The 17568-nt window shown below is 36.6% G+C and overlaps 1 protein-coding gene across 3 annotated transcripts in view; it reads right to left on the bottom strand.

The window, feature by feature from the left end:
- Window positions 1–17568, bottom strand: part of GOPC (golgi associated PDZ and coiled-coil motif containing) — a 45366-nt gene that overhangs the window by 17079 nt on the left and 10719 nt on the right. For 2 of the 3 annotated variants that reach the window (XM_014866126.3, XM_014866127.3), the window contains exon 2: window positions 1354–1518. In XM_014866126.3, coding sequence (XP_014721612.2) covers window positions 1354–1518 — 165 coding nt within the window. Of the gene's footprint in view, window positions 1–1353; window positions 1519–15971; window positions 16018–16131; window positions 16214–17568 lie in introns of those variants that run through there. The other variant, XM_070496140.1, reaches the window with a different exon arrangement.

Genomic DNA, 17568 nt, shown 5'->3' on the forward strand with positions numbered 1-17568 from the left:
GTTGAATTACCATTTGGGTAAAGTTTGTTAGAACAAATATATTTACAAATCCATAAGCAAGTAGACAATATTCGATTAAAATATTTTATCAGAATTAACCTACCTGATTCAATGTCTCTCCACTGTAGCAGCCTGTTTCAAATCTACTATTAAAACTTCAGATAAATTCTTCTCTAGTGAAAATGTACATTGTTTCTAAATGTTAACATCAAATACTCCAAAGAAGCAGTTAGGAATCTTGACTCATTTCAATTAAAAAAAACACTGCTAACTTAGATTCATAGGATTTCAGAATTTAAAAGGACTTTAGGAGAATGTAAATATTCATTTAAATCAATTTTAACATACCAGTATTAGAAACTAACTAAACCAATCAAATGGAATTAACTGAAAACCAGTCAAACTTAAAATACACATGAGGTAGAACCGAAATGAGTTACAAAAACATTTCTTTTTATACAACCTATATGGATTAAGAGGGCATTGGTTAATTACAGAAAATTTATACAATGAAACATTATGCCAACATTAGAAAGTGCTCAGCGGCAGGGAAAATACTTATAGTATGTTAACAGCAAAAGAAAAAACAAGCCAGTGGTTGGCACCCAACTCCATTTTCCCCTTCTTCCTGATTAACAGAACTCCAATTTTACTGGAGGTGGCCATGCGACTGACATGCAGCTAGGGACAGCCAATGAGATGGCTAAATTGGTTGCCAAAATTTGTTAAGGAAGATTTCATGAAAAGTTCTTTAAAGAAGGCTAATGCAGCTGGGAAGCATCCTTTTGCACTTCCCTTAGATGTTCCTTCTTCCTGCCTAGAATATAGACATGAAGAAATCCCGAGAAGAGAAATCATGGGCTAAAATGGCAGAGCACAACAAAAGGAACCTGGATCCCTGACACCTGTGGAGCTGCCATATCACCTCTGGACTGCCTGTCTCAGGGCTTCTTTAAGAGAAGAAAGAAAATGAAAGAAAATAACTTGTACTATTCAAAAATAATCCCACTGTTAGTTGGAATTTCTGTTATATGCAGCTGAAGTTAATCCTAACGATACAGTAGGGAAAAAACTATTTATGTTATAATAAACATCTTTTAAATATATCCATACATGTATTTTTAAATAGGAAAAATCTTATGCTAAGTATCAGTTGTTTATTGATATTATCAATATTCACCTGTAGGGGATAAGACTGCTAATGGTCACATTGATCTGTACATTTCCTGTTATTTTTCTAAATTTCCCACCATGTGCACATATTACCTTTTATAATTAAAAAGCTTCATTAAAAATTGTCCTCTTCATCATCTAAAATACATCTAAGTATATGTCACCCTCTAAATTACTTACCAATTTTGCCTTAATGGTACCAGAGTCAACACTTTGACCCGTCTTAGCATGAAGCTGAAGCTGAACGGAGTGCAACTGTAAAAGCTGATTGTGAACTTCTTTCTCCAATACGACCTTCTCTGCTTGCGTCTCTGTCAGTTCAGATTTCAGATCCACCAACTGCGCCTTATGAAACAACAATAAAAAACAGTAAGTATGCTTAATTTTCTTTGATTCTAATAATTATTATTCAAGAATGACATAGGGACAACACCTTTAAAATGAATAGATGAATACGAGAAGACCACTATTTGACGGAGCTATAGGATATCCACCCAAACTGACAAGTCAATAGTATGAGTAAGATATTTGAGTGGCAAGAGAACTCTATGATAAAACATCTTCTAATAACACAGAATGCTACTTCCATTTTACTTTGCTCACTTCGAGACTTTTCTGCTTCACCTTTATCTACAAAGTTCATGAAAATACACAGGTATGGGATAGTTTATCATCTTGTAGAGACAATATGTGCTATAGTGGTCCACTAACAGTAATAGTATATTAGAGGAGAGGCCAATAAGCGGTGCTCTGTCTTCACCCCAGAGAATACCAGCCCAAATCAGCCCAACCACTCTCTAGCAAAGTTATTTTAGGTGCTAAGGTATAAGCTACTGAGGCTATACTGGGCCTAAAGACCAGAGGTAAATCTGACATACAGTTAACTGTTACAGTGTAACAGAACCAGTCACCCATTCAATTTGAAGGGACAGGATGTGCCCCTTGTGTGTGTTTCATTTTCCCAAGTAGCCGGCAGATTAAAGATCAAGACCAGGCCTTAGCGTTCTATTTAATTCAACATAATTTTACTAAGCATCTGGGGCCCAGAACTATGCTGGCACAACGAGAAAGAAACTGTGGAAAATATCTTTTAAATTATAGATAATTATATATGCCCTTGAGAACTTTCATATCAACTGAGGTGATAAATATGCATGTGAACCAGCTAAAGAAAAATGTGGCAAGTTACAGATATATATAGAATTGGCACGGTCCCAAGGAATTCAAATTAAAGTAAGGTTTTAAAGAGGGTTAGTGAGGAAAAGAGTTTAAAAGGGCTTTAAAGTTAAATGACAAGAAGGACAAAACAGAAGTAGTAAAGCAGTCTAGAGATGGGAAGATGACTAGCAGAAGCAGAGAGAGACTAGAAGCATCTTAGGTAAATTCTTGAGTACAGGGACCACAGGATTGGATTATCTCTCTATATTCCAACTGCACCAATCACTGCCTAGCACACAAAAGATGCTCAACAAATATCTTTAATTTGAGATGAATTCAAATACTAACCCTGTGATTCCAGATAAATCACTGTCTCCATTCAAGTTTCCCTAATTTTAAACAAGGCATAATATCCATGGCTTTGACTATTGTAAGATTATTAATCCTGCATATGAAACATTTACTAGAACAGGAAGATGGTATTATCAAGGAGACTAGACTACCTAGAGAAATGATACATTGATAGGCTGGACAAGACTGGGTAGGAAAGAGAACGGATACAATGAACGGCTTTGGATGATGAACCAAAACTGAGATTTAATCTGATAGGAAATCAACACATGCTCTCAATGGCACTTTAGTTTTTGTTTTAAATAACAGCTTTATTGAGATACAATTCACATACCATAAAATTCATTCTTTTAAAAGTGTACAATTCAGTAGGGTTTTTAGTGTATTCATAGAGTTGTGCAAGCATCATCACTATATAAGTTTGGAACATTTTCTCTCAATAACATTTTAACAACACAACATTTACAGGTAAGGAGGTAAAGACAGGAACACCAGCAACACCCTATTGTAGCTTTATAAATGACATGTTATCCATGGTAACTTTGTAAACGGAAATAAAGCACTTAACAATGCTGAAAGGCAAGTGTCAGCGACACTTACAGACTGGATGTTCAGTGGACGATTAGGTCAACAATAACTCAAATATTTCAAGTTTAGAGAACAGTAAAGCCATGGATGGAAATAGTAAGATTAGGATAGTAGCTAATTTAGAGTTGAGAAAAAGAGACAACGAGTTTAAGTTTTAGACATGTTGATTTTTGTGTCAACTATGATATAACCAATAGAAACTATCCCATAGAATGTTGAAATAAATAAACAAGTGATGAATTGGGACTAGGAGCACAGAGATGTGAACTAATATGCTAAGACCAAGTTTAAGGGAAAGCAGATGGCCAAAGATTGTGGCTTGGGTAATAACCAGTCAGGGGCATCATGAGAGGTATAAAAAATGAAGTTGCACGTTATAAACCAAATCAAAATGTTTCATAATATGAACAACTGTCCTGCATCTTACTTTTTTTTACTTCCTGGAGATCACTCCATATCAGAAGAACTTCATTCCTTTTTTACAACTTTTTTATTCATGTGTAACTTACATTAGAGAAATACATATATAATGAATTACAGAAAATAAACATATCTATTTAACTACCACCCAGATAAAGAAATAGGGTAGTACTGGCTCCCTAGGACTCTCCTTGTGACCTCCTCCCAGTCACTACCTCCACTTCCACCCACAAAGGAAACCTTCAGAGTCATACCCTCAATTCTAACACCATAGACAGTTTTGCCTGTTTTTGAATGTTATATAAACAGAGTCATAGAGTATGCATTCATTTACCTCTGGCTTTTACCTCAAGAGTATGTTTATGAAATTCATTCATGTTTTGTACAGCTGCAGTTCACGCATTTTCACTGCTATACAGTATTCACTAAATTAACATACAATTTATCAGTCTCATTCTAGTTTTCATGGACATTTGTGCTGTTTCCAGTTTTTGACAATTAAACTGATGTTGCTATGAACCTGTCTTTTGGTACATACTGAATACAGTTCTGTTAAGTATATATTAGGAGGGAAACTTCTGGGTTGGAGTATGAATATGTTAAACCTCAGTAGAAAAGGCCAATTTTCCAAGTGATGGTAGCAACTGACATGCCCACCATGTATGAGAACTCTGATAGCTTCACATCCTTGTCTTCACTTGGCATTGTCAGCTTTTTAATTTTAGCCATTCTGGCAGGAATGTACAGCTCTTCCTCAACTTACTATGGGGTTACAACCCAATAAACCCATCCTAAGTTGCAAATACTGAAAATGGAAATGCATTTAATACACCTAACCTACTGAACATCATAGCTTAGCCTAGCCTACCTTGAACATGGCCAGAACACTGACATTAGCCTACAGTTGGGCAAAATCATCTAACACAAACTCTATTTTATAATAAGGTATTAAATATCTCCTATAATTTATCAAATACTGTACCAAAAATGAAAAAGAATGGTTGGATGGGTATAGAATGGTTCTAAGTGAACTGGTCATTTACCCTCACTGCTGCTGCCCAGCATCAGCATCACTGGAGAGTATCCTACGGCACATCACTAGCCAGAAAAGGATAAAAATTCCAAGTGTGGTTTCTCCTGAATGCGTATCACTGTCATACCATTGTAAAGTTGAAAAATCATAAGTCAAACCATCGTAAGTTGGGTTCTGTCTGTAGTAGCATTTTGTTGTAGTTTTAATTAAACCTGCTTGATCACTAATAAGGTTGACATCCTTTTCATATGTTTATTGACCACTGGATATTCTCCTTTGTTGTGAAGTGTCTATTCAAGTCTCTTGGCTATTTTTATACAGGGTTGTCTATTTTCTTTTTTTAAGATTTTATTTTTTCCTTTTTCTCCCCAAAACCCCCCGGTACATAGTTGTATATTCTTTGTTGTGGGTCCTTCTAGTTGTGGTATGTGGGACGCTGCCTCAGCGTGGTTTGATGAGCAGTGCCACGTCTGCGCCCAGGATTCGAACCAACAAAACACTGGGGAGCCTGCAGCGGAGCGCGCGAACTTAACCACTCAGCCACGGGGCCAGCCCCAGGATTGTCTATTTTCTTTCTTTCTTTTTTTTTTTTAAAGATTTTATTTTTTTCCTTTGTCTCCCCAAACCCCCCTGGTACATAGTTGTATATTCTTCGCTGTGGGTCCTTCTAGTTGTGGCATGTGGGACGCTGCCTCAGCGTGGTTTGATGAGCAGTGCCATGTCCGCGCCCAGGATTTGAACCAACGAAACACTGGGCCGCCTGCAGCGGAGCGCGCAAACTTAACCACTCGGCCACGGGGCCAGCCCCAGTCTATTTTTTTTCTTACTGATTTATAGGAGTTCACTCTTTCTTTCTTTCCACCCACACACACAGACATACACACATATTCTTATGAACTCCTTTGGTGGGTATGAATTACAAATACTCTCTCCCATTCTGTGGTTTGTCTTTTAACTTTCTTAACGGTGTCCTTTGATGAACAGACTGCTTAATTTTAATGTAGCTCAATATGTCAATAGTTTCCTCCTCACACTAAAAGCTTTCTGGCTTGAATTCTACTTTTTCTGTTATCGAGTTTGCAACCTCTGCTTTCATTTTATTTGCATTTACCTGGTATAATTTTGCCTATTTATTTTTAACCTTTCATCATATTTTTCATGTTATAGTTGTATATAGCACATACACACGTAAAATCTTCACTGTTCTTCGCTAGCTTTTAAAATACATATATTTTATTATTCTGGAAGCTTTGTACATTTGTTCTAATAATTACTTTTAGATAATATCCTTAATTTCCTCTTTAGATTGTATTTAAGATATCATCCCTGCTATCAACAGTCATGAAATTAGCTAGTAACATTTTCTTCACCCTTCCCTCACTCCTCTCCAGCATTTAATAAAGTGTTATCTATTTCCAGCTAATAACTATGAGCAATTATACACCTACAAGCTTACACTACTTTCAAAACACTCTTTTATCCCATTGATAGTTGCTCTGTATTTGTATTGCAGGGCATACAGCACATAACATTTAAATAGTATTTTGTCATCTGTAACTCCAATAGTCTTAGTTTCACTAGAAAAGACATTTTACCAAAGCTGTTCCGATGACTTCAGCTCATTCTCTTGTCTGCTAGATTTCTCAGAAAGGTCTCATAATGATATTCCCTAATTTCTGGCATGTTCATAACTATTTATTTATAGTCTTTATACCTGAAGTCAGTTTGGCTGAATATCAAATCTTTAGCTCACATTTTCTTTCCTTGAGTATTTTAAATATGTTGCTCCATTGCCTTCTGGTATGAAATGCTGCTATTGAGATATCCAACCCTAATCTTTTCTTTCTCTTATAAGTGATTTGGTCTTTTGTCTGCTTTATTTTTAAAGCCCAGTATTTTACTAAAATATAGCTTGGTGTTAACCATTCTAGGTCCATGTGTACTTTTTCAATATGCAGATTCAATCCTGTGTTATTACAGGAAAATTTTGTTGATAGTTTTTTTTGCTAAGAGTGAATTGGTTGGTAATTTGTTTTTTATTGAGGCAAAATTCATATAACATTAAATTAACCATTTTAAGTGAACAATTCCGTGTTTATTATAATCACAATGTTGTACAACCACCACCTGTATCTAGTTCTAGAACACTGTCATCACCTCAAAAGAAAGCCTCCTGCCCATCAAGCAGTCGCTCCCCATTCTCCCTGTCCCCAGCTTCCGGGAACCACCAATCTGCATTTTGTCTCTGGATTCCTCTATTACAGATACTTCATACAAATGGGAGCATACAACACATGATCTTCTGTCTGGTTTCCTTCATTTAGCATAATGTTTTCAAAGGTTCACGCATGTTATAGCATGCATCAGTATTCATTCCTTTTTATAGCTGAATAATATTCCACTGTATGTATATACCGCCTGTTTATCTATTCACCCATTGATGGGCATGTGGGCTGTTTCCACCTTTGGGCAATGATGCACAGTGCTGCTATGAAAATGTGTATTCCTATATTTGTTTCAGTACCTGTTTTTAATTCTTTTGGGTATATACCTAGGAGTGGGATTGCTGGGTCATGTGATAATTCTATATTTAACTTTTCAAGGAACTGTCAAACTGTTTTCCACAGTGGCTGAACCCATTGTACATTCCTATCAGCAATAAATGGTTCGTTGATATTTGTTTTAAATATTTCTTTTGTTTTGTGCTTCTTCAAGGACTCTGATTACACTATTATTATTCTCTTCCTATCTTTTTATGTTTGTAATTTTCTCTCAAATTCTTTTTGTTTTTCTCTCCCATATTCCCTTTTTCTTGCTTGTACTTACTGTATTGTCTATTTTTTAAGTTCCTTCTAATTTAGTCTCTATTCTGCTCTAAAAGTTTTCTTTTTATTACTTTATTTCCAAGTTTTTCTATTTCTGAATTATGCTGCTTTATTCATAGTTGAATAATATTATTACCTTCCTTTAGTTTATTTTATAACGCAGTTTATAGTTTTCATCTGCTTTGTGAACATATTTTTCTGATATGCTTTCACTGTCGTCATATTAATCTTTTTTGATTACAGTACATTTTATGGGGCTTAAATGAAATTGTTTTCTGTTTCTCATGTCTAAATGAAATGGTTTTCATGTGCAGTAGGAGGACACTTCCACATAGGGGGTGGAGGTGAGCATAAGTAGCTTTCCTAGCCTCATAGCTTGCAGGCTCCCTCCCTGGCCTTAAAGTCAACTATTCAAAACCACGGCCTCTCTGTGTAGCCAGAACCACTGTTTTGAAATTGAGCTCCTATGTATGCCTCCCCTAGCTTGAATACCAACTTTCCCTTACTTTCAAACTTCATGTTTCTGCGCTGCTCATTTTGGATTCTATTTCTGGCAGCATTTCTTTAGAATTGCACTCTTTCTCAAAAGCAGTTTTTGTTAGAAATTTCTGAGATTCTTAAAATCCACCCCAGTACTTTCTAATCTAACCCCCATGGTCTGTTCTGCATTGCCTTGTGACCGGAGGCAATTTTGCCAGTTGTTCCCAGATCGCTTGCTCAAGTTTCCCAACCAAAGTGATGTCTTCTCCTTTTGGGAGCTGTTGGTGACTTCTGTGTTTCTGGGCTCCCCCTTCTATTCCTCCTGCCACACAGGAGTTCTTCCACATGCAATCTGTGTGGGTCCTGCTACCCAACCTACCCATATTCCGGGGTTTGTGAGGATACCTCCTCATCTAGTTTTGCTGCAGAGGCCGTCATTAGCCTTTTTCTTTTGTGATTCCAGTTTTTTTTATTTTTACAAAAGATTTTTAAAAATTTAAAACTATGCATTCACTGTGATCTCTCAAAGACCAGAAATCCCCACCTCACGGTTTCATTGTAGTAGGAAAACTGTGATATTCTAGCCCAGCACTGCCCAATAGAATATAACATGAACCACATAGGTAATTTAAAATTTTCTAGTAGTCAAATTAAAAAAGGTAGAAATAAACAGGTGAAATAACTTTTTATAATATATTCTACTTAACATATCTAAAATATCACTCAAACATATAGTATAAAACAATTATTGAAATATTACATTCTTTTTTTCATACTAAGTCTTCAAAACCCATTGCATACATTACACTTACAGCACATCTCAATTTGAACGGGCTGTACTCAAAAGTCATGTCAGGCTAGTAGCTACTATATGGGACAGTAAAAGTCTAGCCCTTTTATTATGAATCTGGAGCAGTAACAAATTTCATTAAGATTTAAATGCTAAAAGAAATAATAAATTAGTAGTTGACTGTGTTCTTTAAATATAATAAACATGTACACGAGATTAAACAAAGCAGAACTTCATTTTCATTGCCTTCTAGAAGAGTATATAACTTAGCAGTTTTTACACAGTGTCTTTCACAAATACCCATAACCGGAAAAGTTGTGAGAGAAAAGAACCTACATGTATGATAACAATGTCTTACAGAGTTTCATCCATTTAACAAACTGCCCCCACCCCCGGCCAAAAATTATGGTGGTTGGCCTAGTGGTGTAGTGGTTAATTTCGCACATTCTGCCTTGGCAGCCCAGGGTTTGCAGGTTCAGATCCCGGGCGCAAACCTATGCACCACTCATTAAACCTTGCTGTGGCAGCTCCCACATACAAAACAGAGGAAGAATGGCATGGATGTTAGCTCAGGGACCATCTTCCTCAAGCAAAAATAGGAAGATTGGCAACAGATGTTAGCTCAGGGCAAATTTTCCTGACAAAAAAAAAATTATGAACATTACAATCACCTATTACTAGACAACGTTAAGTTCATCACGCTCCTTAAAGTACAAATAAATCTGGAGCCAGCCCTGGTTGGCGTAGTGGTTAAGTTTGGCATACTCTGCTTTGGCGGCCCTGGTTCAGTTCCCAGGTGCGGACCTACACAACTCATGGCCATGGTAGGGCAGCAACCCACATACAAAATAGAGGCAGACTGGTAAGAGATGTTAGCTTAGGGCAAATCTTTCTCAGACAAAACAAAACAAAACAAAACAAAACAAAAAAGTCTGGTCTAGAAAGTCCTTCTTAGTAAAAAAAAAAAAACCTATAGGATTTTATGGGCTTTGAAACAAAATAATCACAAAAGGAAAATAAATATTTGAATAATATTCACTCTTTCTGAGCAATATGTAGCTTACGCTAAAGTGAACCTACCCAGAAATAGTTTAAAATAAGCCATTTAATCTATTAAAACTCTTATCTCTTTGTTCATTACATTGACTTTGATTCTGTATCTATCTTGTTTCTTTTTGGCGTTAATATATTCCTCTATTCCTTACACTTCCTATAGACTGGAAGTTAACTCTAAAGGTTTAATCAGGGGTGATGTCAGCATCATGGCAGAGTAAGCTTTCCCAGTAATCTCTCCCATCCAACATACAACGAGAAGGTCATTGATACTCCAACAGAGGCCATCCAAACACAACACAAAAAACATCAGAGAGACCCACGCAGCCATATGACAAAGGACTGAGAGGGTGTAGCCTCCCCTGGAGAAGGTGGAATGGGGTAAGAGAAAACTTCACTCCCCGCCCAAAGACTGTGATCCAGGACCACAGAAGGCCTCTGAGAGGGAAGGAACAGGGGAAGGGACTTTCGTTTGTGGGAACATCCAGGATCCCTGAGGGCCGTTGCAGCCCAGAGGGAAGCCCTCTACCAGGGTGAAAGCTTTCACGGGGGGTGACCTTATCAAGCCAACACTCCAGGAGAGCAGATAGCAAGAGCAGAGGAAGCAAATTCCAACAGCGTGCAAGAGAAAGCGTCCCTCCCCCCATCCACCCAGCATGGCTCAGGCAGCTAGGATTTTGGTTGAAGGCAGAGTGCTCAAAATACATAGCTCTTGACCCCCACCCAGTGGAGATGGGCAGTAACTGCAACCAAATAACACCAGGATGAGAAAAAACAGAGCCACTCCCTCTAGCAATACCTAACATTATATTAGATCTCCAGATGAGAGAGAAAATGACAAATACCCAGAAATCAGTCCTGAGAACACAGAAATATGTAATCTAAATGAAAAAGAATTCAAAATAGCTATCATCAAAACACTCAATGAGTTAAAAGAGAATGTAGAAAAACAATTCAACGAGTTTAGGAGCTACTTCACAAAGAGATTGAAACTATAAAGAATCAATCAGAAATATTGGAGATGAAAGACACAATGGAAGAAATAAAACAAAATATGGATTTCCTGAACACTTGAGTGGACATGACAGAGGAGCATATCAGTATAATCAAAGATAGACGTTGAAATGCTCCAGATAGACGAGAAGAGAGAACTAAGACTAAAAAGAAATGAAGAAAGCCTCTGAGAAATAACCAATTCAATTAGGAAGTGCAACATGAGAATTATAGGTATTCAATACGGAGAAGAGAAGGAGAATGGAGCAGAAAGCTTGTTCAAAGAAATAACAGCAGAGAACTTCCAAAACCTAGGAAAGGAGATGGAAATCCACATGGAATAGGCTACCAGATCTCCTAAATATGTCAATGTAAAAAGACCTACTGCAAGGCATATAGCAGTGAAACTGGCAAAAGTGAACGACAAAGAAAGAATACTAAGGGCAGCAAGGCAGAAGAAAATAACCTACAAAGGAACCCCATCAGGCTTTCAGTGGATTTCTCTGCAGAAACCTTACAGGCTAGGAGAGACTGGAATGACACATTCAAATCTTTGAAGGACAAAAACTTTCAGCCAGGAACACTCTATCCAGTGAAAATATCCTTCAGATAAGAATGGAGAAATAAAAACTTTCCCAGACAAACAAAAGCTAAGGGAGTTCGTAGCCACGAGACCCCCCCCCCCCCCAAATCCTCAAGAAGACTGTCATCGGGCTGGCCCAGTGGTGCAGTGGTTAAGTTCGCACATTCTGCTTCGGTGGCCTGGGGTTTGCCAGTTCAGATCCCAGTGCGGACCTACGCACCACTTGTCAAGCCATGCTGTGGTAGGCGTCCCACATATAAAGTAGAGGAAGATGGGCATGGATGTTAGCTCAGGGCCAGTCTTCCTCAGCAAAAAAGAGGAGGATTGGCAGTGGATATTAAGCTCAGGGCTAATCTTTCTGGAAAAAAAAAAAAGAAGGCCCTCATACTTGAAAAAAAAAAGGTAGAAAGGGGTTACAAGCACAGAGTAAGGAGATAAAAAGGCAGACAGAATCAGAGCAGTATAGCAAATATTCAAGTATAGCATTAAAGACAAAGAGAAGGAAAACACCAAAAACAAAGATAATCTTGTCATTTTAACCACAAACTCATATAACAAGATGGAGTAAGTGAGAAAAACAACTTAGGAGAGGAAGAGGAAAGGGACTGAATTGATTTAGTCTAAGGAAATAAGAGGCCATCAGAAAAGGGACTATCTATCCATGAGATTTTGAATACAAACCTCAAGGTAACCACTAGACAAAAAAGCAGAACCGAGACTCAAATAATAAATAAGGGGAAAACAAAGAAACACAACATAAAAAACTACATAACTCGACTTGTAGACCAAAATACGCAAGAGGAGAAACAAAGGAAATGCAAGAGAACCAGAAAACGAGTGATAAAATGGCAGCATTACGCCCCCATATACTGATAATCCCCTTAAATGTAAATGGATTGAATTCTCCAATAAAAAGACACAGAGTGGAGAGATGGATTAAAGAACAAGACCCAACAATATGCTGCCTCTAGGAAACAAATCTCAGCTCCAATGACAAACACAGGCTCAGAGTGAAGGGATGGAAGATGATACTCTAAGCAAATGGCAAACAAAAGAAAGCAATTGTTGCAACACTTATATTAGACAAAGCAGACTTCAAGATAAGACAGGTAAAGGAGACAAAAAGAGCCAGTATATAATGATCAAAGGAACATTCCATCAAGAAGACATAACACTTATAAACATCTATGCACCCAACACAGGAGCACCAAAGTTCATAAAGCAACTATCAACAAAACTAAAAGAAGATACTAATAATAACACAATAATAGTAGGGGACCTCAACACTCCACTCACATCAATGGATAGATCACCCAGACAGAAAATCAACAAGGAAACAGCAGAATTAAATGAAAAGCTAGACCAGTAGACATATATAGAACACTCCATCCAAAGACAGCAGAATACACATTCTTCTCAAGTGCGCGTGGAACATTCTCAAGGACAGACCATATGTTGGGAAACAAGGCAAGCCTCGATAAATTTAAGATTGAAATAATAACAAGCATCTTTTCCAATCACAATACTATAAAGCTAGAAATTAAAGGTTTAATCAGATTTACTCAAATCTTTGTGGCAAGAAGTATACTGTGTGTTTCAACAGGCATATACTGTCTGGTTGTCCCACTATGATTTATCGTTCAAATCAAAAATCTCGTGGCTTATTAATAACTGAGTAAAACTTCTGGAGTTAAGAAACAAGTTAAAGAGGCATAAGTGGTACTCTTAGTTAACCTGGCAGACTAACATTCAAATGAGCAATGACTGTATTCTAAAAGAGGACGGAAACAGAGCAGTATGCAGGTCTTTTGAAAATGGCCTATTATAAACATGGACTCTTTATTAAGAGAAATAACTTCTCAAGAGGTTGCTCAACTTTAAAACAAATAAAAGAATTCTTTACAATGAGAGGATGCAGGTATTAAAATTCAAAGCTCAATTTTATTTTTTTTTGGAACAAGGCAAGTGTTTCAAATTTACTCTAAATTTAGTGACATTTAAGTAACTCTTTTTTCTGTTTATGATACAAGAACTTTAGCTGCTATGAAAAGTTAGTCATTGGTAAATGTTATGTCAAGATTAGAAATTTCCACATTTTACTTAAACGTTATCTTCCTAATATCACAGAATTTTAGAATTCAAGGAGATCTTAGAGAACATAAAGACTATGATTATGACAATATTTAGATAATGAAACTGAGGCCCATCAAGGTTGCTTTTATTTCTAAGGCTACCAAACTGGCAAAACAGCACTTTGAACCCAATTCTTACTCCCAGGGCGAGGTAGTGGAAGTGTTATTAAGCAGTCAGCCATAAGGAAGACTGTGTTTCTATAGCTACAATACAGATGTTCAACTTACTAACAATATTCTCAGCTACCACAAAGCAAGCACCTATCTACCAAATGGCAGACATACACACACCAAACATTATCTATAATTCTTATTATACTCCCCAACTTTTTTTTTAATAGTTAAGAAAACTGGAAGTCAGGGTTTAAGTAATTTGTCCAAGATCACACAGCTAGTAATAGACTCAAAACCAGCTTGACCATAAAAAGAGCCCAAGCATCTTTCACCTCACTGTGTTACCTTGGCCACACTGCTACTAGTAGAGTGAAAGTTAAAAAAAAACAGCTGATTTCAACCTTCAACTCTCATTTAAATTTTCAAATGATATACAAAAACTGTTTTAAAAAGCAAAACCATAAACAGTTAAAAACTATATAACACATAGACTTTATTTGGGATACAATCTTTTCACCCTCCTACATTTGATCTTGAAGATTCATTTACAAAAAAAATAAAACAAAACTGACCATCAAGACATTCCTTCCCTAGAACTCATTAAGGATAAAATGATCTCATTCTAGAAAGGTCTCTGGGCCTTAAGACCATGGCCTTCAGATCAGCCAAGCCATTAAAGCAACCACTGGTGAGATTTTTCTACAGCAGTGATGCTCAAAATATGGTCCCTGGATCACCACTATCAGCTGGAACGGAGTCAGGAGACAGATGAAAACTCAGGGGATACTATGCAAAGTTGAAATGAAATATTCCCAAGAATGAAAAAGACAGATAGCGAGGAGATTTATCTAAATTATATGACAGGATTATCATCACCATTTATTTGTATTAATGTAGTCACTACTATTCTATTTCTCATCTCATACTCTTTCAAAACATCCAAACTTTTCCATCTAGATAATTCCTTTCTAATATAATTCTTAACTATTCCACTCTGGCACCAAAATCAAAGTACTTTTTTATTCAGAGTTTCCTATTACTCCACTTTGTCTAGACCTTAATCCTCTGTCTATATAGTAATCTTCTAAAAATTTACAACAGCTGCACTTTTTTCTTTCTAAATGTAACCTAGTTTTTACTTCTTTAACTGTCTTATGAATAAAAATGCCAATTACTTTACATTAAGCACCCTTCAAAAACTTGTTTTGGGGGAGGATCAAATTAAGACAAGAAATTAGCAAATGTCAAATTGTCCAGCAGGGAGGGAACATGGACCCAGCTCACTAATTTCGGCATGTCATGCAGCTCTTTTGATAACATTTTAGAAGGTCCAAGCTAACAACCTAAAAAAATCTGGTAAAACATCTTTATTTTGTACATGAAGAAACTGAGGCCCAAAGAGATTAGGTGAGTTGCTCCAATTCACAAATTGCATGTGATTAAAACTCAGACTTCCTGACATCCTTTGTAATTTCTGGTAAGAATAGGAAAAACGGTGAGGAAGGAGTTCGTGAACCCCGAAGGAGATCACGTCCCCAAATCTCAGAACTAGACAAGGCTCTAAGCAAGAAACTCTGAACACCCCCTATGTAGCCAGCCCCCACCCCACCCCAGAATTCACATGCATGCAGAAGCATGAACACACACAGATACATATGCAGGCATGGACACACACGCACACAAAAGCACACATTCCCCAAGCTGTGTAAGAATTACACAGAAAAGAGTTGACTCCCAATAGCAGTTTAACTCTAATGAACCATAGGATAGAAAGATGCTCATAAAGATGTAAATATTATCTCACATTTTACCTATAAATGCTCCTACACCTTTTGTTTTAAAGTATGTGGACCAAAGATAATCACTTCACTAAAAGGAAACAATTATGCTTTTTATGTTTAAAAATGCAATTTAGGATGAAAAATACAGACTGGAATTTAAATCTCTAGCAAGTATACATTTAATGCCAATATCTAAAATTTATCATGTACATCAACCTACTTCCCAAAAGGGTTTAAAACTCATAAGGTCAATAAAACAAATGCAAATAATAAAAATCAGGTAGAGATAGCAGGATATTACTATAAAAAAATACCATCTTATTACAGTTTATTGAGTATTAAATTTAACACTGAGTTTCCTATAATAAGAAAACTTTACAGATTTTATAATTCTCCTTGTCTCATTAAAAGAAGCAATGCCATTTTATCTAGTGAGACTGTCTTTTTTTTCTGGAACTAAACTTTAAAAAGAATATATCATAGAGATTCAAAACTACCTGACAGACAGCAGAGGCAGAACCATTCTTCATGCCACCTTTTCTCCTGTGACAAAGGTCAAAGGGATAATGTAACAAAAGAAAGCATTTGATCCATTACTTTCCTTTCTTCTACTCCTTCAAAACAGCAGAACAAAGTGTGAGAGCTCATTTAATTTACCCCGCTCCTTTTAGAAAGAATCTTCCTCTATTTTCTCTTTTCTTCCTGTGCCTGAGGTGGTTAGTGTTGCTCCTACTATCCAAGATTATAGAAGCCAATGAGTCCTATTCTAAAACAAAGACTGTGACCAAACAGAAAATACACTCAAAGGTCAAATATGAAAGCCTCTGCCAACCCTCAATATAGGAAACAATATTCCTCTATAATTATTACAAGTCAGCTCTTGACACAGTCTGCTCATTTGACTCATGAAAGTTCTGTGAGAAAACTACTGATTCCCTCCAGTTTACTCTATCCAAGCATAATGACCGCTAACTTCATCTGTCATTATTCTCCCCAAACTGTTCTGCAGTTTAAGACAAGCAAACATATATATTATTTTTAGTCTCCTACACCATCATGCATTCATGCAAGAAGTATTTATTAAGCACCAACTACTGGGCTGGGTTCCAGGATACACTGGTAGACAAAACAACTGTGAGTCCTGCCCTGCAAAGCTCAGAGCAGCCTTGTACAGGAGGCAGCTCATAAAGAAATGAATGGCATCGATGCAATCCCCATCAAAGCTCCAATGACATTTTTAAGAGAAATAGAATACAGAATCCTAAAATTTATATGTAACAACAAGACTCCAAACAGCCAAAGGAATCCTGAGAAAAAAGAAGAAAGCTGAAGGTATCACACTTCCCAATTTCAAAATATACTACAAAGCTATAGTAATCAAAACAGCATGGCACTGGCACAAAAAGAGAGACACAGATCAATGAAATAGAGTTGAGAGCCCAGAAATAAACCTATACATCTATGGACAGCTAATTTTCGACAAGGGAGTCAAGAACATACAATGGAGAAAGGAAAGTCTCTTCAATAAATGTTGTTGGGAAAACCGGACAGCCACATGCAAAAGAATGAAAGTAGACCATTACCTTACACCATATAAAAAAATCAACTCGAAATGGATTAAAGACTTGAATGTAAGACCTGAAACCACAGAATTTCTATAAAAAACATAGTAGACTATTCAACATTGGTGTTAGCATATTTTCAAGTACCATGTCTGACCAGGCAAGAGAAACAATAGAAAAAATTTGAAAAAGGCACTACATCAAACTAAAAAGCTTCTGTACAGCAAAGGAAACCATCAACAAAACAAAAATGCCACCTAACAATTGGGAGAAGATATTTGCAAACCATCTATCTGATAAGGGGTTAATATCCAAAATATATAAAGAACACACACATCTCAACAACAAAAAACACTCAATTAAAAAATGGGCAAAAGATCTGAAAAGACATTTTCCCAAAGATATACAAATGGCCAACAGGCACCTGAAAAGACATTTAACATCATTAATTACTAGGGAAATGCAAATCAAAACTACAATGAGATATCACCTCACTCCCATCAGAATGACTATAATTAACAAGACAAAAAAT

Source organism: Equus asinus, chromosome 24, assembly GCF_041296235.1.
Source record: "Equus asinus isolate D_3611 breed Donkey chromosome 24, EquAss-T2T_v2, whole genome shotgun sequence".
Taxonomy (NCBI): Eukaryota; Metazoa; Chordata; class Mammalia; order Perissodactyla; family Equidae; genus Equus; species Equus asinus.